The following is a 27,304-nucleotide window of genomic DNA, read 5'->3' as shown; positions in this document are numbered from 1 at the left end:
TCTGTGTCTCTGGGCTGGGGGGCTTCCAGCAGTGTATGTCTATATTAGAGCTTTTATCCAATCATATTTCAGCCATCATGTGTTGCCAGGGTCAAAGAAATCTGCCCTGAGGCCTTCAGGATCTAAAGTGCAGGCGCCCGTAGCTTAAAATACATCACAATGAAACTGTTGCTTTAACCAATCAGATTTTGAGTTGGTGACCCCAGGGCCTTCTAGCAGGCGCACGGTGACGTTAGTATTTTCACGTCCTCTGATTGGCTGGTCAGAGAGCTTAGCCAAAGCTAGCGATTCTTATCTGTAGCGACCTGCACAAGCTAAAACTTTAGCAACTTTGTAAAGCACTATGAGACACTCTGTTGTGATATTGGGCTATACAAAATAAATTGAATTGAATTGAATTGAATTGAATTGAATTGAAATGCATAATCGTAAGTATTAATAGCAGTTTTTTTAACTCACAATGGCTGACGGAGGAGAAGATGTTAATTTGGTTGAGATCTACTTAGAAATCCATTTTCAAGGCGGACTTTCCAAGAAAAGCTGGACATTTTGAGGAAATGCCGGCCCACCCTGAAGCTAGCAAGCCTGTCCCAGCCGGGAAAAGGGTTAGTCCGCCACTTTCAGGTCAGCAACTACGAGCGGTACCCTCGGCTTACAGGCTCCAAGGAGTAGATTGTGGTGCTGGGAATGCCTGGTGTTGGCAACTGAACGACTCTGTGTTTGGAGCCGAGTCGGTGGTTCGAGTGTTTGGTGACTTGTTGAATTCTTTTAATTGGATTTCTTGCTTTAGTGATGTCGTTCATTCTCGTAACATGAGATACCTGTCTGCAACGCAACGTCCTGTTATACTGCCTTTCTGTATAATATTGATGGTTTCTATAGACGTGACGTCATAATGATGGTATTAAGAGGTGGTTTGATTCAGGTAGGATGCCACTGAAGGCCCAGGTGTAAAATGAACGGGTTCACAGCAACACACCCACCAAGTGTGAAGTTGATCAGAGTTGCTTTACTTGATGACAGCAGGGTTACCTACCCCTAGTTAGCTATTAAGCCAGCCATCTAGTGAGCCATTGTGGCTGGCTCCAAGTAATCACTAAGCTTGCAGGGCCACATATTTTACACCAAATTATTTTTTGCTGTCAGGCTGGTGAGTTATTCATGTAAGTAACCTCACATGACTGTCTGTGACCTTTTTTCCAATTACAAACTCATTGAAGTATTTAGAGCAGTGTCAATGAATCAAAATACTCACATGTGACCTCAACAGCGGTCATGTGAACGATTCATTTTCAAGTGATTTTCTGGGATGACCTGTGTAATATTTAAAACCTACTTGACTTTGTTGCTTCGCATCATATTCATCATATTATGTGAATTAAAAAAATAAGTAAAAAAACTGATAAAAACTAAATCTGCATAGCTTGTCACTTTGTGGTGACTCAATTGTCCCTCGTGGACATAGCTTAGGCAGCAAAGAAAGAAGCAAGTTTACCTGCACCTGATTCTGGAAAGTCTGGCTTGACTTTCTGATTCTCTGCCCTCTCCCCTTGTCTCACTGGGCACATCTTCAAAGGCACCAAATAATACATGTTTTTTAACATCCACCTTCTAGCCCAGTTTCTATCTTGGTCAGTTTTTGCCATGATTCACTGTAAAGAACAACTGATCATTTGGCTCATTTCTATGCATCAGCATTCTTGAGGTGCTTTTCATTGACCATCTATGGTTGAATGTGGGCATGTGGAGGGTGGAATATAAGACAGATCCCCATGCACACATTTCCAGGGAACATTGCCTGTCGGTGTGCTTATGCACGTTTATTAAAATCTGATTGTTTTTTTATTGCATGCCATTTTTGTGCATACATGCACTGTTTTTTTAAATGAGGCCTCAGATCACCCTGCTACTGTATGTCTATGAAGCTCTACTGCGGGGATGGAGACTAGATTTCACTTTAGTTCAGGGCTTTTCTCACGAGGCTGAACACTTTCTTATGTATTCAGGTGCTTGACTGTATTCATGGTCCAACAAATAAAAGTAAATATGAATAAATCCATAATAAAACTATAGAATGTAACAAGGAGTAAAATTGAAACAAGTTTATTATGGAACCCCCCCAGACCACTGAGAGGACAAATACTTTACATTTTGAAATTGGAACCAGATTTACATCCTAGACACAATCCAATGTTCACTTTTTTGAGCTAATTAAGTTTTTGTTCTGCTTCCAGTCCCCCCCCCACCCCCAGATCAAAGTGTTTACAATACCAAATACATTTCACCAGAATCCACATTCTGAAATTCTATACACTTTCCAGGCCGGAGCTTTTTATCTGCTGATGAAACAAATTCATAGCAGACAGTTCACTTCAGGTTTAATGAAGTTTTTCCCTTTACGTTTCAGTCAAAATCTTTTTTGTGACAAACACACCAACATGATATAAATTAGGAGCTGAAAGTGGAGGTAATATGTCTTCCCACAGATCGCCCAAATACACTGAGCAGTTTCTTCCTGTCTGGACTTTGTTGTTACCAAAGGACGGTCCACCTTCCTGAGCTTCCTGAGCTTCCTGAGTAGAGCTCAGGCCAGAGCTTTTCATTCTGGGCAAGTGCCAGATTTCCTCACCAGTGAGACTTTGAATGACAGCTAATGGAAAAGTTGTGGTGTGACAACTCCATTAGACTTTTGATCCAGTTGTAGCTGAGCTTGTACTGGTTCACATCCTTCAAGTAGATGAGTACTCAAACTTCTTCTGTTTTCTCGCAATCACTAATGGGAGTAATTGCATTTGCTGCAGTGCAATCTGTTTCAGTCAATGACAGGTCCTTTTTTACATTCAAGCTGTAAAATTAGGAATAGTTTAAGCTTTGATGTCCCATACAGTCCTGCTGCAGCAGCCACTGCTTATGATCAATGGACACAACAACAATTGCCATGAGAAATGACATCACTGCAGGCGCGGCCAGTACTGTGACATGTCAGCTTCACTTCCTGGAACCTGGACTGGAACTGAGACACCAGGGGAAATCAGACCTAGTGTAGGGGGGGGAAAGAGGTCATTAGAGTACAGTTATAAGACGGACATGACAGCAAATTTTAAAGGAGTGTTTTGACTAAACACAAAGCAAATTTTAGAAGTAACACCGTTGTAAAGACTCTTCTATACTGAAGAGAGTCCACATGTTGCATTTGAACTGACGGAACTCTGCAGATAGATGAAGAGTTAAAAGAAAGCTTGTATAAATTTGTTGGGAATGTAAAAAGGGCTGCACCAATAATCTGAGATTTCTTAATCTGAGCTCATTCCTAAATTTAATTTGTAAAAATGGTCAGTTACCATGTTTTAGTTTTAATCTGGCAGTCTCTGCGGATCATTACAAACTAATATGGTAGAGATAAGCATTGTCCAAACCCACAGATCTGCACTGTAAATACCATAATTTCCAAAAGTATCAAACATAATTAAAGAATGAAAACAAGTGACAGTTCAGCTGTTTAGGGAGTTTTACGAGGGCATTGCCCCGTCTCATGTAACTAGGTATCGACATTCAGCGTGAGTGCAGACAGAGGAGAGCGTAGAATATCAAAGAGTAGTTAGTAAGTAGTTAGTAACTTCCTACCTGTTGATGATGTGACAGAGGACGTCATTGACTGGCTGTTGATGTGTGGCTGCATGTGTGGAGGTGTATATGTCTCGTAACTTCTTCCATTTACAGTGGGGCTAGTGGGCAGCATGCAGGAATAAGAGGTCTGGCTGGATGCCTGGAAACATAAATAATATTACCCATTAAAACAGCAGAATTGAACACACTGATGAGCAGTCCACCATTGGGTAGCTGTCATGTGAGATTAACTGTGCTAATACAGCCTCACAACCATCAAGGCAATTTTTCTGAAGTCACAATCAATTGTCAATTAATAGCCTTTTTTTCACACAGGGAAGGTTATGGTCAGCATGCCTTATTACAGGTGAAGAGACATTTTTGGTCATTTGGACATTTTTTTTCTTTAAAGGCATTTAGCCATGCTGGGGTCTCAGATCCTTCCAAAATAGTCAAAACAGGAGATTCCATGTACATTGTCCCGCCCCATAGAGTGGGTGCTCAGACCAAAACTAGCCCTGGATTAAAAACATGGTATAAGCCAGTGACTACAGGCACAGGTGAGAAGATGAAATATGATCCATAAAAGCCCAATTTGAGATTTAATGTACATCAATAAAATTCAAAGCTCATCAGTCACTAAACACTGCACAGTGGTTTATAACACTATGAGGAAGGATAAAGGAAGAGTGGGTCGTCCAACAATCAGAAGATTGGCAGTTTGATTCCTCCAAGTCAAAGTGTCCTGGGGCAAGACACTGAACCCTAACTTACTCCTGAAGTATTGCTTCTTGTGTGAATGTGTATGAAACAAAAATCCCCTCCAAATTAGACTCCCCCTGTATGAATCATGTGTGAATGGGTGAATGAGGATGTCATGGAAAAGCACTTTCAGTGGTCGAAATGACTCGAAAGGAGCTATACAAAAACAGACCATTTACCCTTTTACAACTATGGAGAATGATCATGGCCTGTTCAACATTACATAGTAATCTAGCAGGAATTAGTGCTGCCTTGTATTTGATTGGCCAGTGCAGTGCATTCCCACATGAAGTCACATTATGTTGTGACAATCCTGTGTTTTTTTACAAGAGGCTCTGTGTTTGGACTGTGATTGTGGTGGTGATTTATTTTCTGGTGTAGCTGCCAGAGATGAAGGACCATGTTGTCCCATGTTCACCAATGGCAACCATTCCCACAAAGTTGTCCTAAGCAATCGTTGTCAACCCATCAACTGTTCACGTGTATATCAACCCGCCTGCGTCAAAGTTAGAAAGTGACACACATGAAGATGCTACTGTATCTCTAACTTCAGTTGTTCCAGTCATGGACTAGCTGTGTATTGTGCTATCTTCTAAAATAATCTTACTTGCATAGGCAGGCTAGCAGCCATACTGAAGCTGGGCATGGCTGTTAGGCTGTAGCTGTTGGACAGAACCGGATCTGACCTTCCCAACATGGATCCTGATGAGAAGGACACTAAAGAGACAGGGATGGAGAAATGGAGTGAACAAAGACATTTGCACTGTATCCCAAGCCATTTGAATATTACTATGACATTAGCAGATGCAGGGGAGATAGATGCCATTGTTTTGCAAGTCACAAGTAAATCTCAAGCTAGAAGTCAGTAGACTAAAATTTATTTCTATGCTCTCATATTTAAAGACCATGCAACTGAATCAAGATAGGAAAAGAAGTCTACAAGGCACCATCTAATGATTAGTAAGCATTTTTATGAATCTGGCCAGACATTTGATGCCTCACAGTTTCTGATACTATATACTGTCAACCCTGTCTCACAGAAGTTTGTGACATAGTCACAAAATGTAATGTATTGACACAGCTTCCCGTTAAACATTTCTCAACATAAAAACATGACAGTGACATAGATCTAGATCTAGATGCAGTGTTATTGCTAATTGGCTGCAGTAGACATTTGAAGTACACCATGTTGTGGGCGCATTCAACTATTGTTTTGGGTTCTCTGCCATCAGTTGGCATTCATTTCAAATTGCTGCCCGTCAGCCGTAAGCCAAGAAATTAGTGTCCACTGACACAAATTCACAGATTAAATTTTGTGGCTATTTCACAAACTTTTGTGAGACTAGGTTGGACAGACACACTTTGGTTTGTACCAAAAATGACTGAACAAGCAGCCACTCACTATAGTTATTATAGGAATCAAGTACAGCCAAATTACCACATTGTAGATGCTGGCTCATTGTTACTGTCATTTTACTGGGTTTACCTTGACACTTGACCAGAGCAGAGCCAATATCAATATTATCAGTAAATCTGATCAAAAGTTAAGATGTCTGCCATGAAAAGGGCCTGTTGACACATATAACATTCCGGCAGCCTAACCATTAAGACAATATTCATTAATTAGTATGCTCATAATAAGTAATTGTAGTGTATATCCTTGTCAGTACCTGGTGTAGTAGGTTGTGGTAGAGGTTGGTAAACACTTGTGTTGAAGCTGCTGCTGATGGGAATATGGCTGGAGGAGTTGGACACCTGACGACGTTGATTTCTCAGCTTCTCCTCTCTTCTCCACTTTGCTCGTCTGTTGGAAAACCAAACCTGCACATGCCAGAATAGAATAGTGGTTGTTGTCAGGTTAAAAAATTGGTTCACGTCTATCTTAAACAGTAACAACATGTCCATACGTACATTGAAAGAGTTATTGGTTGCCTTAATTGTTCTCCTTTTCCATACTTTCTGTGTTCTGTCTTCTTACAGCAATGTTGGTATAAGTGAGCAAAATCCATAGTCTCGGTTGTATTCACAAATGTATTCTTGCTTTGCTGAAATTTGAATTTTGTTCGAAAGAAAAGTAAAAGATATCCATTTGTTTTAACACAGGCTGCTGAAGCCCCATATTAGCTTTGACTGATCTTATGAAGACATTTTTTGCACAAAACATGGACAGTAGATGTTGTTGCCCATCACTTAAATAAAAATCACTCTAAGAAAGGATCTCATCAAAGCTGACGTGGACACGAGGAACAATTACAGCAATCATTAACATTTTCAATGTACATATGGGCAGGTCACTACTGTTTTAAGATATATTTGAAAAAATGTGAGCATATCTCTAATGGCATGTTGTCTGTGACTTATCATCACCATTGCATAGTGCATATCAATGTTGTTATTTAAAGACCACCATGCATTATTACATCACACACTCACACAGTGACTTGTAGCCTAAAACGATAATAAATAACTGCGCCTACCTGTATTCTTGCCTCTGGAAGGTCTATTTTGTTGGCAAGGCGTTCTCTGGCAAATACATCTGGATAGTGAGTCCTTTCAAATTCTGAAACAAAACCACACATCCTTACTTTAGAGTAACGATCATAGTGAAGCAATGATTTCCAACATCTGCTGTGATGACATGCTGTGACGTGCAGGTTTTCTTTTTCATTGAATCAGTTTCCACATTTAGTATTTCCAATATAATTTTATAATTTTAGAACTGCACTCGTCACTTTATGACCAAACCATGGCACAGAAACTTAAGTAGTAATCTAATCTAATGTCTTGGGGGACCCCGAAGTGTTCCCAGGCCAGATGAGATATGTAATCCCTCCAGCAAGTTCTGGATCTGCCATGGAGCCTCCTCACTGTGGGACGATCCCAGTAAACCTCCAAAGGGAGGTGCCCTGGAGGGATCCTGACAGATGCCCAAACCACCTCAACTTGCTCCATTTGATGTGAAGGAGCAGCGGCTGTACTCCGAGCCCCTCCTGGATGTCCCAGCTCCTCACCCTATCTCTAAGGCTGAGCCCAGACACCCTACGGAGGAGAATCATTTCAGCCGCATGTATCGGTGATCTCGTTCTTTCAGTCATCACCCAGAGCTCATCATTAGGTGAGGGTTAGAACGTAGATCGACTGGTAAAGCTTCGTCTTCTGGCTCAGCTCCCTCTTCACCACAACGGACTGGTACAGCGCCCACATTACTGCTGACGCTGCACCAATCCGTCCATCCTCATCTGTCCATCTAGTGCTCCATTTTACCCTCACTCGTGAACAAGACCCCGACATACTTAAACTTCCCCACTTGGGGCAGCAACTCGCTCCCAACCCTGAAGGGGCAATCCACTGTTTTCTAGCAGAGAACCATGGCCTCAGACTTAGGAGTGCTGGCTCTCATCCCGACCGCTTCACAGCTGCAAACTGCCCCAGCACATGCTGAAGGTCACGGTCTGAAGAAGCCAACAGAACCACATTCTGCAAAAAGCAGAGTCTCCAAACCAGATGCTCTCCTCACCTTGGCTGCGCCTTAAGATCCTGTCCATAGATATCACAAACAGGATTGTTGACAAGGGGTAGCCTTGGTGTCCAACACCCAGTGAGAACATGCTTGGCTTTGTGCTGAGAATACGGACACAGCTCTCACTTTGGCTATACAGGGACCGGATGGCTTGTAGCAACGAACCCGAGTACTCTATTCTCTATTCTCCCAGAATGTCCAGAGCCTTCAGCATCTCAGGGTGAATCTCATCCACCCCTGGCGCCTTGCCACTGAGGAGCTTCTTAACTACCTTGGAGACCTCTGTCATGGATATGGTTGAGAATTCCCTGAGTCCTCAGACTCTACCTCCTCCACAGAGGACATGTTGATCGGGTTCAGGAGTTCCTCAAAGTGCTTTTTCCACGATATCCCCTGTCCGGGTCAGCAGTTCTCCCTTCTGGCTGAACACAGCCTGAGTCAAGCCCTGTTTTCCCTTCCTGAGGTGCTGAATGGTTTGCCAGAACTTCCCTGAGGCCACCTTAAAGTCCTTCTCCATAGCCTCTTTGAACTCCTCCCACAGTGCAACCCTGCAGCCGCAACCCCCTTCTGGCCCCCTGGTATCGATCTGCTGCTTCAGGAGACCCACAACCCAACCAGGACTGAAAAGTCTTCTACTTCAGCTCGATGGCCTCCCTCACTGCTCGTGTCCACCAGTGGGTTCTTAGGTTGCTGCCCACACCAGCACAGACGACCTTCTGGCCACAGCTCCCGGCTGCCACCTCTGTAATTGAGGCTTTAAACGTGGCCCTCTCAGATTCCATGTCTCCACCCTCCCCCGAGATATACGAGAAACAGAGACAGTTTACCAGGTCTGTCTGTCAGCCTCCCCCGCCATCTGATCCAACTCACCACCAGGTGGAGATCAGTTGACAGCTCTGCTCCTCTCTTCCAGAGGTCCAAGACATACAGCCGCACATCCAATGACACGACCACAAAGTCGATCATAGATCTTTGGGCTAAGGTGGTCTGATACCATGCACACTTACGAACCACCCTAAGCTCGAACATGGTGTTCATTATGGCCAATTCATCCCTAGCACAGAAGCCCAATAACAAAACACCACTCTGTTCCTCCCAATCACCCCCCTCCAGGTTTCTCCATCATTACCAAAGTGAGCGTTGAAATCTCACAGTAGAACTATGAGAGTCGGAGACAGAGCCCCTTCCAGGATGTCATCCAGAGACTCCAAGAAGGCCAGATACTCTGAACTGCTGTTTGGGTGTAAGCACCCACAACAGCCAGAGCCTTCCCCCCAGCAACCCATGGTGGCATGGAGGCGGCCATCTCATTCACCAGGGAGTTCAACACCGTGGCGCTCAGCCAGGGACTCATGAGTATTCCCACATCCACCTGGCGCCTCTCACCCTGGGCCACCCTGGAAAAGGAGAGAGTCCACCCCCTCTCCAGGAGTTTGGTGCTAGAGCTGATGTGTATAATGTATAATGTGTATGTAGTTATATGATGTAATGATGAACACCTAGCAATTACCTTTCTCTAGGGCTTCTATCTGGTCCTGTGTGAAAGACGTTCTGTTTCTCTGCAGTTTCCTCTTCAGCTGAAGCCTCATTTGTGTCTCCTCTGAGTCTTCACCATTGGAACTAACTGATATGGTGTTTTCACCTCCCTCTGCCTGTGGACACTCTGCACCAAGGAGGAAAAGAAGGAAGGAAGGAGGTAGGACACAGAATTACATTAGTTTCAGACCAGTCACTGTTATTCTCAGATACACCATCAGCTGGGGTTTCCACATCTTAGTGTAACTAAATAAACATCAAAGGTGAGTTGTCTAAAATGCATTTTTCAGCTAAATGTACTAAAGTATCAGATATGGATATTCTAATGAGTTTAAACTATAATAATCATCATATTTTAATCTTAATGCACAAAGTAACAAGTAACTTCAGCCATCAGATAAATGTAGCAATATAAAAAAAATAAAAATAAAAAAAAAATAGCAATATTCCACCTTGAACTGTAGTGGCTAAAAAGTTTAAAAACACATCGAAATGCTTATGAAAACACCAGTATCTAAAAACTGTGCTTATGTTTGTGACCAACTACATGATTATCTGAAAACTGATAATGTATTAGAAAATTCCAGTCTGGCAATCAGACCAACTATCACATTGAAACAGCTTCATTAAAGATAATAAATGACCTCTGAATATCAGTTGATTGCAGCAACATCGCAGTCTCATTCTGTTAGATCTGAGCACTGCGTTTGACACAGTTGATCATGGCATTTTAATCCATACACTTGACAAATGAATGTGTTTCCTCATACCTATTGACATTGATGTTCCTCACTGGGCCTATGCGATTTTCTTTACACAGACTGATGTCAAAAATTACAGTAAGGCAGATGATACAGAATTGTAGCAGAAAGCTCTCAGTTCTTTAAATGCTCTTTTTAACTTCATTACTGATGTCGGGCTCCACCAAGTTGGTGATGACTACATGTTGTTCTGTCTGTTGAACATCGGGCTCCCTCTCTGAACTCAGTTTCCCAGAGTCCTTAAGTTTCCCACATATGTGTTAAATGCACCCCTGGACCCAGATTTACAGCCACCATTGGCTAATGTGTGAGACATGACCCTACAACCTCAGGACAGCTCTCTCACACCTTTCCTCTGGACCCCTGAGGGTCCAGCTTGGCTCTCTCTGACTTCTTCTCTGGACCTGTGAAGATCCAGCTCAGCTCTCCCAATTCTCTGAACAGTAGCACACCAGCAAGTTAGCAATGAGCTGCTAACTAGCACAAAACAAAGGAGTGACCAGATTCCTCCAGCCTGCAACAGAACAGTAAGAAGAACCAGAACCTTCTTCCAGCCTGTTTCATCAACAGGCTGAGAAAGCAGCACACTGAAGGACCTTCTTCTTCCCTTTGAGGACTGGGAACAAACTCTATATATATAGCACAGCATAACTGTATACATGGTTAAACAATGGTTTAACCTTGTTAATGTATTGGTTTTGATTTGTTTTAATGTTCATTGAGTTTGATTATTGTGATGTGTTGTAGTTTACTGTGCAGCCATAAAGTTAAGTTAATGTTAGTTTGCTCACACAGACACAGAGTCTACAGACTAACCATCCTCTCCTAACCTGGTACCTTTATCTACACACTCACACATACAGACAAAGCTAAGCTAACAGCTACAGCACTCAACTTTCCTTTGTCTGCCTCTGACCCACACACCAGGGGGTCTGGGGGCCATTTTGTAGGGAGTCAACATTTGGTTCTCCCACATTTTGTAGTCCTCCATGTTACATTCTTTTGCCTATTCTACACACCTCTTCACATACACAAACATATACACTCTACCTATTGTTTCTTAGCTGGTCACATGTAGTTAGAGTGTTTGTATGTTGTTATGTTTTAATAAATCTTTTAATATACATGCTGTCGTCTGTAATGTTGTACAAGAGTGAACAGTGCCAACCTCTACTCTGTCAAGAACTCAGAAATCCTTCTACTAGTTGTCAATGTGGTCATTTTGGTTTTAGTTATTAAGTTAATTATCAATCATAATACCAAATTGATAGTTTAGTATTTTGGGAGACTGAATCATCTTTTTCCTCATTTATCCAGGTGGACTTCCCGCTAATCAATATAATTATCAATTATCTTTAATAATTATTATTATTATTAATTATTTCTAATAGCCAAATTGTCCCAGAAATGGGGTAAACCTCAACATTTATTGGTGCCCCAGAGTACTGAGCACAACACTGATATTTTGATTTTTTAATAATCTAATAGAAAACAGAGATTCTACTTGGAAACCAAACCGGAGCTAAAAGGAGACATGGATAGTGAACTCACACTCATCAAATGAACACAGAAATGACAAATCCTGCTAATGTTGCTCTGTGTCCACTGCATGTGTAAATATATAAGTGCTTGCTAACACATTTACTATAAAAACTTTATATGTACTGTATATATTGTATGTTATGATGTTGTGTTTGCAGCTTGTTTTCCCCAAAAAATGTGCAATAAACTTGTTTTTAATCTAAATTCTTGTATTGTTTTCATTTTTTGTGTTTTGTGCTAGTCTGTGTGTAGCCTGCATTAAAAGAAGCCATGTAAAATTTGACTGATTGAATAGATGCTAAATTATAAATTTGACAATAAGCTATTCCATGTTGAGTGAGACTGTCTCTGTAACTGTATAGTCTAGCAGGTATATTGGCAATAACAACTAAAGCAGTGGCTGCTGTATGCAGTAATTCATCAAAAAACAGGCCTCGATCAGTGTCGACAATATAATCTGTAATATTCAAATCCATGAAATTAAACCATGCATGTGAATTAAAAGCTAAGTGAGAGTACAGCACACTTCAGAGTGGAGATCTCCAATATATGATCTCTGAGTAGATGGGAGCTTGACTCTGGCTCCCTGTGGAACTCATGTTATTTGTGGTGCTAGCCTAATTATTCATTATCCCCAGCAGACAGAGACTGCAAAACAGAATGAAGCCATTGCTCAGTGTCACAGTCAGTCAGGCAGAAAGAGACACAAATGAGCGCAGACGCCCCTTTCACACACACACACACACACACACACACACACACACACACACACACACACACACACACACACACAGAGTGTCTGTCACACACACAAATACACAAACACAAGCAAAAACATGCTGTAGACTGATGGGGAGGCAGCAGCCGTGGAAGTATAGCATGACTTTGTCACTGCTATAATCCCAGGGTGCTGGAGGAGGAGCAGCAGCATATGAGTCTACCCCGCTCAGCATATGTGGCCCTCAGCCACACACACTGAAGGAAAAGGAACTGAAACTGCTCATATCAACTCTCTACAACGTGTCCTCTGTCCCATATAATATTAGTATTGAGCAAATTTTCACTGTGGCAGCTACATTTAATATGCAATATTACTGATCAGCACAGAAGAAAATCTCACCTGCAAAATTTCAGAATCTTGGTATGTGAACACCAGCATCTGATTTTCAAACAACAGATCTAAATCAAATCAAGTCTAATCTAACTTGGTCAATGTAATGTACGCATTACAGGGAAAACTGGATCCAATGTTTAGGCCGTGAAAATGTCTTTGTGTATTTGGATAAAACTGGAATAACTAGACAAAATAGGTGGATCTACAGAATGAACTCATTAACTGAGCTGTTATAATGTGACAGAGTACGTTTTGACAGTTTATACCAATGGTCACCTAAAAAGTCCTGTGCAGCTCAAAAAGCATTTCCCTCATAAACCTCTCAGGACATGTTCCACTGCATTTGTAAAACATTGAGCTGATGTCATTACTGAAGCCCTTCCTCACTCAAGTGTAGATTTTGTATTTCTTCTATTAAGAATGTATTCAGCACGATCTGGGTCTGAACCTGTTTGCACTACAGTCACCAAAATCGCAGTCACACCCACGTGTGCTATAGATTGTGATAGTGTTTGCACACTGGTGGTAGTGAGTGAAATTCCCCTACTGTAGTAGTGAAGTGGAAGTACTAGTAGTGTTAGTCGTAGTGTGAGTTAGTGCCCTACCAGTGGTAGTGAGTGTCGTCCCAGTATACCATCCTGAGCGTCCTCCCCAGGGGGTTTGTCCATTCAGCATCTTGAGTTTGTCAAACATCCCTTCAGCTCCCACTGTTCCCATTTGCTGCTTGTCACTGGCCAGGTTCCTGAGCACTCGATTAATTGATGAAACCTGGTGATAAACACAACAATGTAACTACATGAGAGCAACTATTTTGTTGGATATGTAAGGCATTGGTGGACAGAATCTCAGGACCAAACACGGTCAAAAAGCATTAATGACCCACTGTCAACCTTCTGCCAGCCTCGTCATTTCTATTTGAAGAAACCCTACAGAGAATCAATTAGATCTGTTACTTCCACATCACCGGTTAATGTTAAAGGCTTTGTGTAGAAGCTACACCTGTCATGTTGGTGTGTCAGCGTTATCATTTTTACATTACGTAATTAATTTTGAATTACAGTATTAACCAGAAGGGTTGATAGTATGAGTTAACAGAACAGGTATAATACATGACTAAAGTATCATTTGGAACTGGGCTCATATATTCTGTCTTAGTGGTTAATGAGGTATTTTTTATGCATTTAAAATGTAATGGATGAAAACATTTTCAGTGATCATCACATCATCACTCGGATGGTAACAAAATGTTGAAACAGACATGCAGCAGCTTCCCAACACAAACAAGTAAAGTCCTCCCAAACTGTATGGCATCAGTTTAGCAGATCAAGAATCCCTGATAACATTTTGTCAGGTAGCAACCTTTGATATGCAATTTAAATAAGACTGATATTAAAGGCATGTATGTTTTTCAAGATTGCATCTGCCTGCTCCAGTTTGTTTTTGTACCACATCTTCCCACAAACTACTTATACTAAGCCTGCTGCTGTAGTGTAACAACTTTCTACATAGCTTCACTGATTAGTCTAGATCTTTGGCTAGCTTGCCTTGCAGAAACCTCTCACTGAATGGCTTGGATGAAGAACAGAAGGTTCTTACACTGGGTATATTGTCGTTGGTGCAGACTCCCTCTGCCAGCAGTCGGTCTCTGATCTCCCAGGCGAAAATGGACGGACACTCTCTCTTGTACTGAGCGATCTTTCCCACCACTTCTGGAGTTGCCACCCTGGGTTTACTCCCTCCTATGGCCCGGGGACGGATCGAACCTGTCTCGTAGTACCTGCCCAAGATCTTACTCACGCAGCCATTAGACACCTGGGCACGAGAACCACACATCGCACACATTACTGGAGCTTCAGAAAAATGACAAACCATCACAACCTAATTCACAACAACTTATTTTGGCGCCTGTGGTGCCTGAGTCAATCCTCGGCTCCTTCAGGCTGCATGCCGAAGTGTCATTGGGCAAGAAAGTTTTACATTTTAAAGTACTTTGAATTTGACAACCCAAATACAATATTCTACCAACCATGTGTCGGTCGTGACCCAGCACTGCTGCTGTGCTGTAAAAATGTGTAGTATCATTAGCATAAAGTCTTTATGGCTCCAAAACCTGATAAACTGCCTCAAGTGATGTCACTTGAGTCACCTTGAGGCTGCAGATGACAAGGTTAATAAGGGAAAAAATTTGTGGGGGAGGAAAAAAGTGAACTTACTAGACTACCGTAGTCTGTTCCTTGACATAACATACACAAATCCTCCAACTCCAACAGTGGGGCTGAGTTGTGAATAATATAGACGCCAGGTTTTGACACGGACGAAGAGGAGACTACTGCTTTGTCAACCCTATCGTCTATATATCATGTCCACACCTGCTCACTACAAGGCATGGTGGCTCTTTACTTTATCAGCATCACACCACGTCCTCCTTCATTCCTGACAGGCAACTCATAATTCACAAGAACCACAAGAGCTTGTCAGTTGAACATAAACATAGGTCATATGCAGGCATTTTAGAAAATATCTGATGCCATCAATTTTCTTGAATAGACAGTGTTGATGTAAAAAGGTGTACGAAGCGTAATCCAAAACCCCAATGCTGTTTTTCTTATATATATATATATATTATATATTATATTAATGGAATAAAGTGCAGTATCTACTACCACTGCTAGTTCCATTGCTGAGAGGATTGGTTCTCAGCAGGATGAGTTTACCTGTAATATTCTGGATATGTCACAAGGTCGAGCTCCACTGTGTGCCAGCTCCACTATCTTCTGCCTGGTAGAATCAGGCAAAGGTCTCCCATTGACAAACACACCTCCCAGCTGGTTTACTCCACTGTGACCTACACACACACACACACACACACACACACACACACATATGTATGTATGTATATATATATATGTATGTATAAATGCACAGAAAGTAAGAAAAAAAGATATTAGCTATATTAACTCTGCAATGATTTTAAAAATGATTCACTTTAAAGCAGAAAAACTGAGTGATAAAGAGAAGTCTGAACTGAGAATGAACTGAGTAGCTACACCGATCACATAGCACATGCTGAAGGGGAGGAGGAAGCAGGTTAAAGGAGATGAAGAAAAGGATCTCATGCCATTCTTAAGCTAAAAAATGTAGTTGTGCGTGTTCATGTAAAATCTTTCCATCTTAACAGTACAGGCTAGATTTTAGCATTATCACAATGGTTTCTTGTGACTTGAAAAGCATGTTAATATTGTTGCAGCTGGAAACCACAAAGGACCCCTCGAGCAAAAGCGACACTGTGACCTGAGATACCCAATTTAGGGTAAAAGAAATTCCCAGGACTGACACAACTATCACCTCAGAGCGTTCTGTGATCTAAAATGTTTACGTTTCTTGGGCAGTGAAGAAAAAAAAAGAAACGGTTGAGTTTAAGCTCTCCAAAGTCTAACTGTGTGTAGGTTTATGTGTGGAGCTTAAAATGATCTGTCTGCTGATCAACATGTTGCAGGTCTGACATGTCTCACTCAGCCAGCAGCAGACCACAGTCTGCACTGTGACACTGTGCAGGTTAAGTAGGGATTTACACTGAATCAATTGTCTATTGTCTGTTAATGGCTCTGAGTGGGAAAGCATATTGCAGATTTATAAACCTCTCAAAAGGACATTAATAAAATCACACAACCAGACAACACACACACACACACACACCACACGTAGTCATGCACACACAGAGACCGTAAGTATGGAGTGGAGCTGCTGTAAATCAGAAGAGGTTTCACTATAGACACTGCATTCAGTCATAATGAGAAGGGGGGGTACCTCAAATATGAGTAACAACAGAACAAGAATAAGACGTTGCTTGCCCAGGATTCTTCTTTTTACACACTTGGCTGACGTGTTCTTACATGTACATGTTAATCTTTAGTAAATGTTCAAGGCATCAAACATACTGTATATAGTGTAGTCACTTAAATAACTGCTGCTGCTCACCACAGTCAACACATTGCCAGGAATTTTAAAATAAACAGAGAAGCAAAAACTAGAAAAGTTCTTTACAGTTTTCTAATACAGTTTTTACCTGTAGGGAAGGAACGCGTTTCTTTGAGACTGTCCTCATGAGAAAATTCATTGCATCAACTCAGTTCAACTATTTAAATATGACCTGTGTTTATGTGAGCTGTGTTTTATTATGGGTAGAATTTTGGGTGGATGATTAAGTTGTTTTTTAAAAACAGCCATAATTGTCCCTGTGACTAAACTAAAGCCTGAACCATAGCGGAGGCCGGTCGGAAAACACTCATTAATCCTTTTTTTGCAACGATAGTGACAAGTGATGGTTGTCAGACCAGAAAGCGCTCGTCTGCTCTGGGCTTCATGTGTGTGTTAAATTGCTAAATGTGCTAATTTGTTTGTGTTTTATTTATTTGCACAGTTTTTTTTTTATCTAAATGCTACATGTGTGGTTAGAATGAAAGGACAGAGTGCAGATTCTGAGGCACACATGCTGTAAAGAAAATACACAGTAATAGAGGGAATAAAAAAAAGACACTAGACAATGAAAAGCAGTACAAATGAAACTAAAGATAGAAGGTAACCTACGTCCTGTATGCCTTTATAATTACTAATCATTTCTTTAATGAGTGAATGAAATAATGAAATGATTAGTTCAATTCAATTTAATTGAATTCAGTTAAAAAAGAATGCTTTCATACAAATAATTATCGATATATTATATATACAAATATTTCAGAAATATAGACAATAAGTATGTGTATATATGTATTTCTATGTGAGTTTACAGAGAACCAAATAGGGACAAAGGGAGATTCTCTCTCTCTGACCTCTCTCCCTGGGAGTAGAGTCACTCGACTGAAAAAACAGATGGATAACCTGGCTCAGAGAGGGGTTTGTCTCCCAGTACACCTCACACTGCCGTGGCTTTGAACTTCTCTTTTGGTTAATTAAATTATAGGAAGAGTCAAGGCCCCCGTAGAAACTGCTGCTGGCTTCAAGTGTGGCAGTGGATTATTTCCCCCTCTAACTCTCCCTAATGCTGCCTTGCATCATGTTCACTTTGTGTTTAGGGGTCGATTGTTTCGCCGTAGAAATGTTAATCACAGTGCCATGTCCCAGAGGAACACACCCAGGCTTTCCTCTGCTGACACACAATTAATAGACAGACATATGGAGTCAATTTGGCTGTGGTCCCTCTATGATACACACACACACACACACACACACACACACACACACACACACAGAAAGTGGGCCCCTGGGAGCAGCTCAGCCGCTTTCACTTTAAATCATCTCCGCTTTCACTTGAAATCACCTCATTCACACTGAGCCCGGCTGAATTAATTTTCAGCTTAACCATGTAGTTTTATTATAAATATGTTCTCCAAATTAAACAGCAAATTCCTTGTTTGTCCATGCACGGCATAACAACACTGGCACCCCTATCAGCACCCCTAACGTCATTTCCAAACGGTTATACTCCACTCAGTGATTTGATGAGGTTTAGAGAATGATTAGGATTTTCAATCCATTTACCTTAGATGAAAAGTTGCTGTTTTTATTTGGAAACGACACACACCGACATGTTTTGAGGTTGTTTCACGCTTGAAATTGAAAGTGACGCACGTGTTTTTTTGGGTGAGTCTGTTGGTGCACTGAGATGGAAAAATCTAGCAAGTGAGAAGTGAGAAGTGAGAAGTTGTAACGGTTAACGGCTGTGCTAGCTGGCTGGCTAATTCAGACTGTTGTAATGTTACCACTAACATTATCTTGCCAGGCTAAACATTCCCTGTGTTTGGTTTTGGCGGCCTACAAATATCAGGCGTGACAGTAATTCAACCTCCCAAGCACCTTGGATAAAAACACTAAAAAGCAGCATGGCTGGCGTTGTCCCCACAGCAACAAACTGACGGTGCATGATGCTTTACGTGCCGGTGAAGTAGCCTTTTTTCTCTCAGCCCTGCTCTTCTGTCAGTTTCGTCTTGGACTTATTGCATATACTTTCCATACTATATTACAACCTATAGATTAGTGTCATCCTCATGATCAAAGTGACAAGGAGCGATGTAATTGTGTTAGAGTTAGCTATGTTTACTGGTATAGCCTTAATCCAGGACTAGGACAACTGAATTACATCACAATCGCTACAGGGAAGACTACGTCAGTAAAACAGCGAGAAACTACAGGAAGAGCGGAAACAGAAGAACATCTCATCGGCCGACTGAACGCAAGACCAAGACCAATCACAGCATCCACTGGGAGGAGGTCAAAGGTCATCAAGCAGAAGGCAGTGGAAGGCCGGAGAAAGATCAAGAAGGCCGTCTGACATCAGAGACGCTGCTTACCATCTCTCTACCATGTGACTGAACCTCCACTGTTGGGTCACACTTCTCTAAGTCATGTTTAAAGATCTGTAAGGTGGATGATTCCTGGTAATTCCTCATCATATCATTATGTAATTCCTTCAAATCAAATGTTATTACCGTATGAAATAATCATAGTTTGTAGATAGTAAATATACATCATGCTGTTGTTGGTTCAGGAGTTTCTTTCTAAAGTGTACTGTCGACTAATGGCTCGAACTAATGAATACTAGTCGACAAAAAAAAAGCATGCTTATGGATATTGTATACACACACACACACACAGACACTCACACATATCAAAAGACACACTGCAGACTGACTGGACCTACTTTCTCTTCAGTCAATTCCTAATGTAACCTGTGCTTCATTCGCTCCTCCTCTTACAACCTCCAGCTGCTCCATTTTCATTATTTCGAATTAGAAGTGATTGAAGTGGGAGGAAGGTGTCATGATCATAGCTACCAGTGTGACACTTAATCCAAAGAAACCGGGATAAAACTACATGTCAGACAGCATCATCCTCTAACATCCAAGGTGAGATGGCTGCACGGGGGGGAAGCAGGACAGTGTGAGGACTGATACAGAGGAAGGATGCAGGGAAGCAAGGGAGCAAGCAAAGACACAGAGAGAGAAGTAATCCACACACCTTCACTGCAGAGAGCATGAACCTCTTGTCCCGCAGTAAGGAAGAAGAAATCAGGTGGAGTTCAATGTTAGTCCCACCCACTTTTATACAGCACAGCATTTTGATTTAATCACTCATAATTTACAATGATATTTAAAGGGTCAATCAGTCTAAATTTAAGGTACATTTACAAACACACATATGAGTTTGCGTTATGAAGAGAAAATCTGCATTTAGGTCTGTTTTACACTAATTATTCAAGGGCCTTATTTCCTTTTTTTTCCTCCATCATTTCTATCACACATAGTCACACCGTCTCACGTCAGGGCGTGTAATAGACCTGTCAGTCCACTAGAGGACATTTTGCCTCACCTAAGTGTGTAAAGTACACGCTTAAAGTGAAGGAGCAGTGCCAGTAGGAGGTGATAATTATGGCAGCAAAGGGTGAACGTAGCGATAAGTAGTGACAAACAGGATTTTCACATGGGTTCAATTCACATGGGTTCAATTTTCCAATGTGAAACGAAAAGGCAACATAGAGTTATTTTAAGTGATTTAATAATGTCACATATGACACATGACTTCACTTTCCTACCAAACATACATATTTTAACCCAAACCATTATATTTTTCTGAACCTAACCATGTCGTTTGGTCCTTTATTTTGAAAGTGTAACCAGACATTAATGAGAATGTGTAGTTTAGCCAAATGTGACGCTGACATCTATTACATGCTTTGGCGTTCTACCAGGTGGACTACTTGTCTTTCTTGCCCTTACTGTGCTTTAGTGTTGCGGCTGCATTCCCAGATGTCAACTATTGACTTAGTGAGTACAGTGTTATTATTTCTAAAATGAAAAGGCTAATCTACAAAAAAAGTAATTGCATGGCCAAATGATCCACACAATCTCACAGCCGACCTGTCAAATACAGCAGCTCTGTCCTCTTGAGGCAGTTTTGCATGTGCAGGGCTCTGGGATTGTGTTGGCCACAATACATGTGTAACATCTGGTTGGACTTTCAAAATAAGGCGTTTTGAGAAACATTCCAACATTTTATAAGTTTTGGTTGTGCAGGAAACGAAGAAGTCAGGTTACCTTTGTCGTCATGGTCACAATAGTCAAGTGACCTCTGTCATAGGTGACTTTCATCGTCATGGTAACAATGATAAACATATAGTCAAAGTTATGAAACAGATACAGTTTGGTTACGTTTACTACCAAAACTACTTGGTTAGGTTTAGGAAAAGATAAAAAGAATACTTGTAAAAAAAATGTAAAAAGGTAATACTATGTAACCTGACTTCAACCGTGCATCAAAACTCCAAATGACATTAGAGGAGCACGTCCAAAAATGATGCCAGAGGTGTATTTAATGATTAGGGAGTGAGAGCAGGTGGCAGTTCTGACTGTCGTCTGTGCTTGGTTTGTTCTAGTGTTTTTTTGCTGTTGCTGAGGTTTGACCTCGGCCCTTCGCGGCACTTCTTAGCTGAAATATTTCGTTGGTCAGCATATAAATGTATTATTAAAATATTTTTTAGTCTTACATCTGTTTGTTTGCCATGTGCATGATGGGATGTATCACATACAATTATTTACCATACAGATAACAGCAAACACTTTGGAGATGTAACTCACTGTTTTGCATCATGGAGGCGACACCAGTCTCCCAGCTCGGTTGACTTCTGAAATCTGTACAAACAGAAACAGAATGTGTGTGAGAATGTTCATTACACGTACAGACATTACAGCACACACATCTCGCCCTGGACACTGGATCACAGTAACGCCAGACCTCCACTTGTCATTTCTAATCAACTATTCTACAGCAATGAGAGAGGGAGACACTTTTTTTTATCAGATCAGAAAAACATATTGAGATGAAAAAATTCCTAGACACTGTCTGGGCAGAATGGCTGAGTGCCAGACCATCCTGTGATTGGCTCATATGCTAATGTATGCTAATGTGCATTCTGTGTTAGTGTACATTCTAACACAGTAAAAGATTATTTTGGAGCCCTGACCTATGTTGCACTATGGGAGTCCAGCTGTCACACTCAGGTCCAGGGATGCATTGGAGGATTAGATTTTTGTGTGTATACTCTTTTTTAAAGCCAAAAAGTGATTTCTACGCTACACTGAAGATTGGATTCAAATTTCTGACTCTTTCTAATTTCAGTAATTAGTAGTGAGAAATATCTTTATCTGTCTTGGATGATCTCTGGGAAGAAAGAATGCATTCAGAGTTTTTACCAAATTGAACTCAGTTAGAGTCAGAGCTAAATATCAAAAGGCGATCGTTCCAGTTTTTTCCTGAAAAGTCGTGCAGGTGTGGAAGACGCTGATGAGCAGGAGCCACACTGACGCTTGGAGAAGACAGCAAAAATGATCCTGCACAGGCAGATCCTATCACAGCGATTTACAGAGCCTCAGTAGACAAAGTGAATCACACCCAGTAACAGGTTTTCACAAATGTTCCAATTGTTCAGTGAAATTATTCAAATAGAATAAAATAAAATACAATATATGGAGGCTTAAAGTGTCCAAAATCATATAAAGAAGCCCTAAAGACTAAATCATGGCACAGGATGCAGACAAAATAGCCAATACTATACAATCATGATTTGGGATTTTTTTCCAAAATGTTATTTCCTCCTGCTTCCTTTAATAATGCAATAAGTAATGCAGTAAGACCTAAGCAACAGCTAATCATGGCTTTGCCCCTTTTCTTTGTGGGATTATTATTGGGGAAATGATGCTGTTAAATAAAAAGACTTTTAAATTCAGCAAAGAATTACCTGCAATTAATTAAAGTAGGATGAAATAACGTTTCATGATAGCAAAGAATTCCATGCTGATCTGATTTATTTTTGTTTGTATCTGATTTGTTATTTAGTCTTATTTATTTATTCATTTAATTCTGGACAGTTTACATCTACATGTAAAACTGGCTCAACATTATCAGATATATATATATATGTATATATATATATATATATATATATATATATATATATATATATATATATATAGATAGATAGATAGATAGATAGATAGATAGATAGATACACACACACCTGCGCTGGTTCACCACTAAATGAAACTGCCTGTAGCAGTTGAATAATAATCACCCTGCATTTATTCAGAATAATGTTCTATTTAGTTGTAATAATTTCAGATGTACTGATTCTTAAAATAACGGTGGGTGTCCTGGCGGGTTAGTCCCCATTTCAGTTCGGGCCAGGAACAAGTGTTGTGTCTCTCTCTGCCCTCAGTACAGACAATACAGAAACACAAATCATTCTGATTAAAATACACATGTCCATAAACTGCCCTCCATATTCTAAGCAGAGAGCTCCCTTATGGGAGGATGGTGAGGCAGACCACCAGGACCAGTTTAACTAGCCGCTTCATTCCAAAGTGTCCAAAGCCCCAAGTGTCTTCAGGTCGGCTTAAAAAAAGCTAACCAGCCCCGGCTTCAAAGCGGCTCCTCCTCTGAAGCTCCTGTCATTAACAACCTGCATAATGAACATGAAGCAGCTCCACACAGGAACAAACACACACACACACACACACACACACACAGGCCGGCTGTGGGCACCTTGTCCCCGCTGAAGCCCTGCGCCTTTCTCCCTGTGAAAGGAGACAAAGAGCCGGAGGAGCGGAGCCGCGGCTCTGCGCGCTAAATACCCGCCAGGCTTTGTGTGTCCGCGGGATTTTGGTGTCGTTGCCTCGTTAGTCGCGGCTCGTTAAAAATCCTGCGACACAAAACCGCGGCGGGGAGCCCAATTTGACCAGTACAACTGACATAATGGACTTCTGTTGAACACACTGATGACAATATAAAAGTTTCATTCAGCCGCATTCAGCGCGCTGATATGAGTAGAAAAGAGACTGAGAGCTGCTGCCGAACACTGATGGACACTGCTGCTGGTTTAGTCTGGACCAGTCCTGGGTCCTGCATTCAATAAGAGGAATAATAGTAATAATAATAGTAATAATAACAGTAATAATAATAATAATAATAATAATAATAATAATAATAATAAATAATAATAAATAATAATAAATAATAATAAATAATAATAAATAATAATAATATTAAATAATAATAATAATATTAAATAATAATAATGATAAACGCACACAACAGTTTGTAGGGATCCGAGGCTACTGTTGTTGCTGAAATGATATTAATGGCCCTATAGGCTTATAAATATAGAAAGATTTAACGGGAATACAGGAAAAAAAAAGATAAATATTACCAGTTGTGTCAATATCCAATAAAACTTCATCACACTCATTGTTCTGGGCTCCTGCTCCGTGTGTTGGAACACTACAGGCAGGACTGGTCGGAGGGAGAGAAGCGGCCTCCGCTGCTCAGGATGCTGGACTCATGCTCCACTAAAGCAGCGCTTCTAAAAGCTCGAGCTGCCCTGACCCGAACACAAGAGCCCGTTTTATATTCCCACTGTTCAGCCTGTGTGCTGGCGTGGTGAGCACAGCCCGCTGGGCCTGCGCGCTCTTCTCCACGGCGGCTTCCTCCCAACTTTAAATAAATCAAAGCGGAGCAGTATACTCAAGGTTCAGAACAAGTGTTTACAGAGGTGGGATCATCTGGATGTGGATCCAGCAGGACGGCTCAGGTCCCACAGTGTGATCACGGATCACTTCAGTGGAAAGATCCAGTGTGACCTTTGTGTCCTGGTTGTGGCCAACATGAGCACACTGGGAAAAGCTCGGAGGGCCTCACTCATCTCTGCTCTCCGCTGTCTGAAGTAAAAAGTGGCTCAGGTCCGTTCGAGCTTAAATCCCCCCCCCTCACACCCTCTGACCCGGAGAAGATGAAACGCTCCAAACTCACATGTTGGATGAATTCATTCTGACCTGATTAATCATGCAGGTAATTGGCTTCGATTTAATTAAGACGTTAATTAACAGCTGACTTAATTAGATCATCAATTAAGACCAACTTTATGTTCTTGTGAATGCTGGCTTTGGATTTTAAAAAGCCCCCCCACCCCTCCAAACATGATATTCCACTAAAAGAAGACCGTTTCGTATTTAAAACCACTTTTGAACGTGGTTCCAGAGGTTCTGTGAGGGAGTCTGAGCTCTCAGAGCCGCGGGCCTCCTTCCCCTTACAGGAGGGGGCAGAGGAATAACGGGAGGCCTTCATCATCATCATCACACCATCATCATTCCGTTTAGAGACAAATTAAATCAACTACATTTCCACAATTCTACACATTTTTGTCAGAGAATGATAAAGATATGAAGGGCTTTGCTTCCTGGTGGCTTCAGGTCAGTGCTGAGGGTTTGGGATGAGCAGCAGATGTGGTTTCTGTCCTGGACATTAATAGAATAAATGTATGTAACAATACAGGGGCAGATGACAAATGGTGTGGTTAGGCAGCGCTACCTGACTAACGTCTCAGATCACTGGGGTTCAGAGGAAGGAAATCTAAAAATGGGCTAGAATCGGGAAACTAGACGGACCCGGGGCTCAGACTCACTCCTGGACTCAGAGGGCCGCGGAGCGGGAAACACTCGCTGTGTTTTAGTCTTCAGGTGAAGGATCGGGATGGTCACTTGTTTGGGGAAAATCTCAAAAGTGCTGCTGCACACGGATGTCCCCCCCCCCCCCCCCCCCCCCACACACACACACACACACCCGGTGTCACCCAGCAGAGACCAGGCTCACCGCGCCCCAGCACCGCTGCTTCAGTCAGTTATTTAGTCAGTTAGTTAGTTAGTCAGTTAGTTAGTTAGTTAGTTAGTTGGTTAGTTGGTTGGTTCCCCTGCCCTCCCTTGTGTCTCCTCTCCTCGGGACTGAAGGACCAACAGAACCAGAGCCAGACGCAGTGATGTTCTTCCACTCAGTCACTTCACATGCTGCTCTTTACAAACACGTTGTAAATATGAGGTTCTATGTTTCAGCACAATCCCTGGAAGAGAAGGCTTGAACCGACCAGTCCTGTGCCTCATGTTAGGCTCACTGTAGTGTTTAAGGCTCTGCTGAATGGGCTCTCCTGTTTTTACTCTCATCTCATGGCTCAAGCTCACTCCAGGTATCTTCTCACAATAAACATGAACATCTGTTGATTTCACATTGTGACTGGAAACTGGGTGAAGTAGTCAGCACCGCAGACATCATGAAGCACTTAGAACAGTCCATTCAAAGAAATGTAAACTCTCTTTTCTACTTTCTCCTCCTTTCACATAATTAGAACAGAAAGCATGAGCGGACGCAGAGGGTACGAACTGTCTTTCCTTCCTCCTCATTTGTTTTTATCCCTCTGTCATATGTTTATCCTCTCACCCTCTCGTCCTCCTCTTCTTCTTCTTCTTCTTCTTAAAGCCAATGAATTGTTCAGTTGTTGTTTCTAATATTTTAATTTCTAATTAATTTCACCATCTTAATTTCTTTTCTTTCTTCTCCTTTTTTAACATTAGAGTTCAAACTGTTTAATCTTTGCTTGTAAGCCAGCTTCCACATTACTGACTCATCTTTATTTTGTTCTTACCCGCTAAATAAACTGTAACTCCATGGTCCCACCAATGGGGACAGAGCAGAGAGGTGAAACAGATAGAGGGGGAGAGAGGGACAAGTGAGAACAAGCTTACCTTTCTGTGGCATGCTGTAGGGAAGTAAAGTTTTGGTTCTTTTAGTTTTCCAACAGCTCCTTTCTTCTATTCTTTCCTCCAATTAGTTTCTCCTTGACTGAGGAGACAAGTGCAGAGAGACAGAGCTGCTCCTCTGAGGAGGAGGGAGAAGAGAGAGGCAGGGAGGGAGGGAGGGAGGGAGGGAGAGCGAGTGGGAGGGCTAACAGACTGCCAGAGAGAGGATGGGGTAGAGAGAGGTGGAGGGGAGGAGATGGACGTTTGAGCTCGAGAGCTGAGAGTTTGTTTATGACTGTGTGTGTGTGTGTGAGAGAGAGAGAGAGAGAGAGAGAGAGAGAGAGAGAGAGGGTGGAGGAGGTGTGGGTGTGGGTGTGGGTGTGCTCCATACTTCACCCCCTCGTCTGTTGTGCGTTATTGGCATGAAATTCAAATATTCAAAGTAAGAAATTACAGATGAAGTTTAAATTCAACCTGTTAAACGTTAAATGTTAAATGTGCAATAACTCTGTTAGAAATGTGATATACTGACACCACTACTCTACTCTACTGTTCATTTATATACTGTGTATTGTTATGTTCCTTTTACCATTAATTCACTTATTATTTTATTTTATTCTTATTTTATTTTTGTAAAAATTTTCTTGCACCAAAGTGGAGCAGCGCCCCTAATTTCATTGTACCGCAATGACAATAAAGGCTATTCTATTCTGTTCTATTCTATTCTATTCTATTCTGTTCTGTTCTATTCTGTTCTGTTCTATTCTATTCTATTCTGTTCTGTTCTGTTCTATTCTATTCTATTCTGTTCTGTTCTATTCTATTCTGTTCTGTTCTGTTCTGTTCTGTT

At 41.5% G+C, this 27,304-nt stretch overlaps 1 protein-coding gene across 1 annotated transcript; it reads right to left on the bottom strand.

The window, feature by feature from the left end:
• Positions 1-2,951: 2,951 nt before the first annotated feature.
• Positions 2,952-21,517, bottom strand: LOC139225466 (paired box protein Pax-6-like). Its single transcript, XM_070856293.1, has 10 exons — positions 21,472-21,517; positions 15,556-15,686; positions 14,438-14,653; positions 13,447-13,609; positions 9,399-9,551; positions 6,846-6,928; positions 6,039-6,189; positions 4,976-5,085; positions 3,625-3,766; positions 2,952-3,037 (listed from the first exon to the last, which is right to left on the bottom strand). Exons 1-10 carry the CDS (start codon positions 21,482-21,484, stop codon positions 2,952-2,954), a joined length of 1,248 nt encoding a protein of 415 aa, XP_070712394.1. The 5' UTR covers positions 21,485-21,517.
• Between the last annotated feature and the right edge of the window lie 5,787 nt (positions 21,518-27,304).

Source organism: Pempheris klunzingeri, unplaced genomic scaffold, assembly GCF_042242105.1.
Source record: "Pempheris klunzingeri isolate RE-2024b unplaced genomic scaffold, fPemKlu1.hap1 Scaffold_269, whole genome shotgun sequence".
NCBI classification, from domain to species: domain Eukaryota; kingdom Metazoa; phylum Chordata; class Actinopteri; order Acropomatiformes; family Pempheridae; genus Pempheris; species Pempheris klunzingeri.
The sequence above is the reverse complement of the archived record's forward strand: the minus strand, read 5'-3'. Positions and strand labels throughout refer to the sequence as shown.

Coding starts and splice junctions, on each gene's coding strand:
- LOC139225466 (XM_070856293.1), bottom strand. Junction 6,929..9,398: donor GATAGAAGCCCTAGAGAAAG/GTAATTGCTAGG, acceptor GTTTTGTTTCAG/AATTTGAAAGGACTCACTAT. Junction 3,038..3,624: donor CTCTGTCACATCATCAACAG/GTAGGAAGTTAC, acceptor CCCCTACACTAG/GTCTGATTTCCCCTGGTGTC.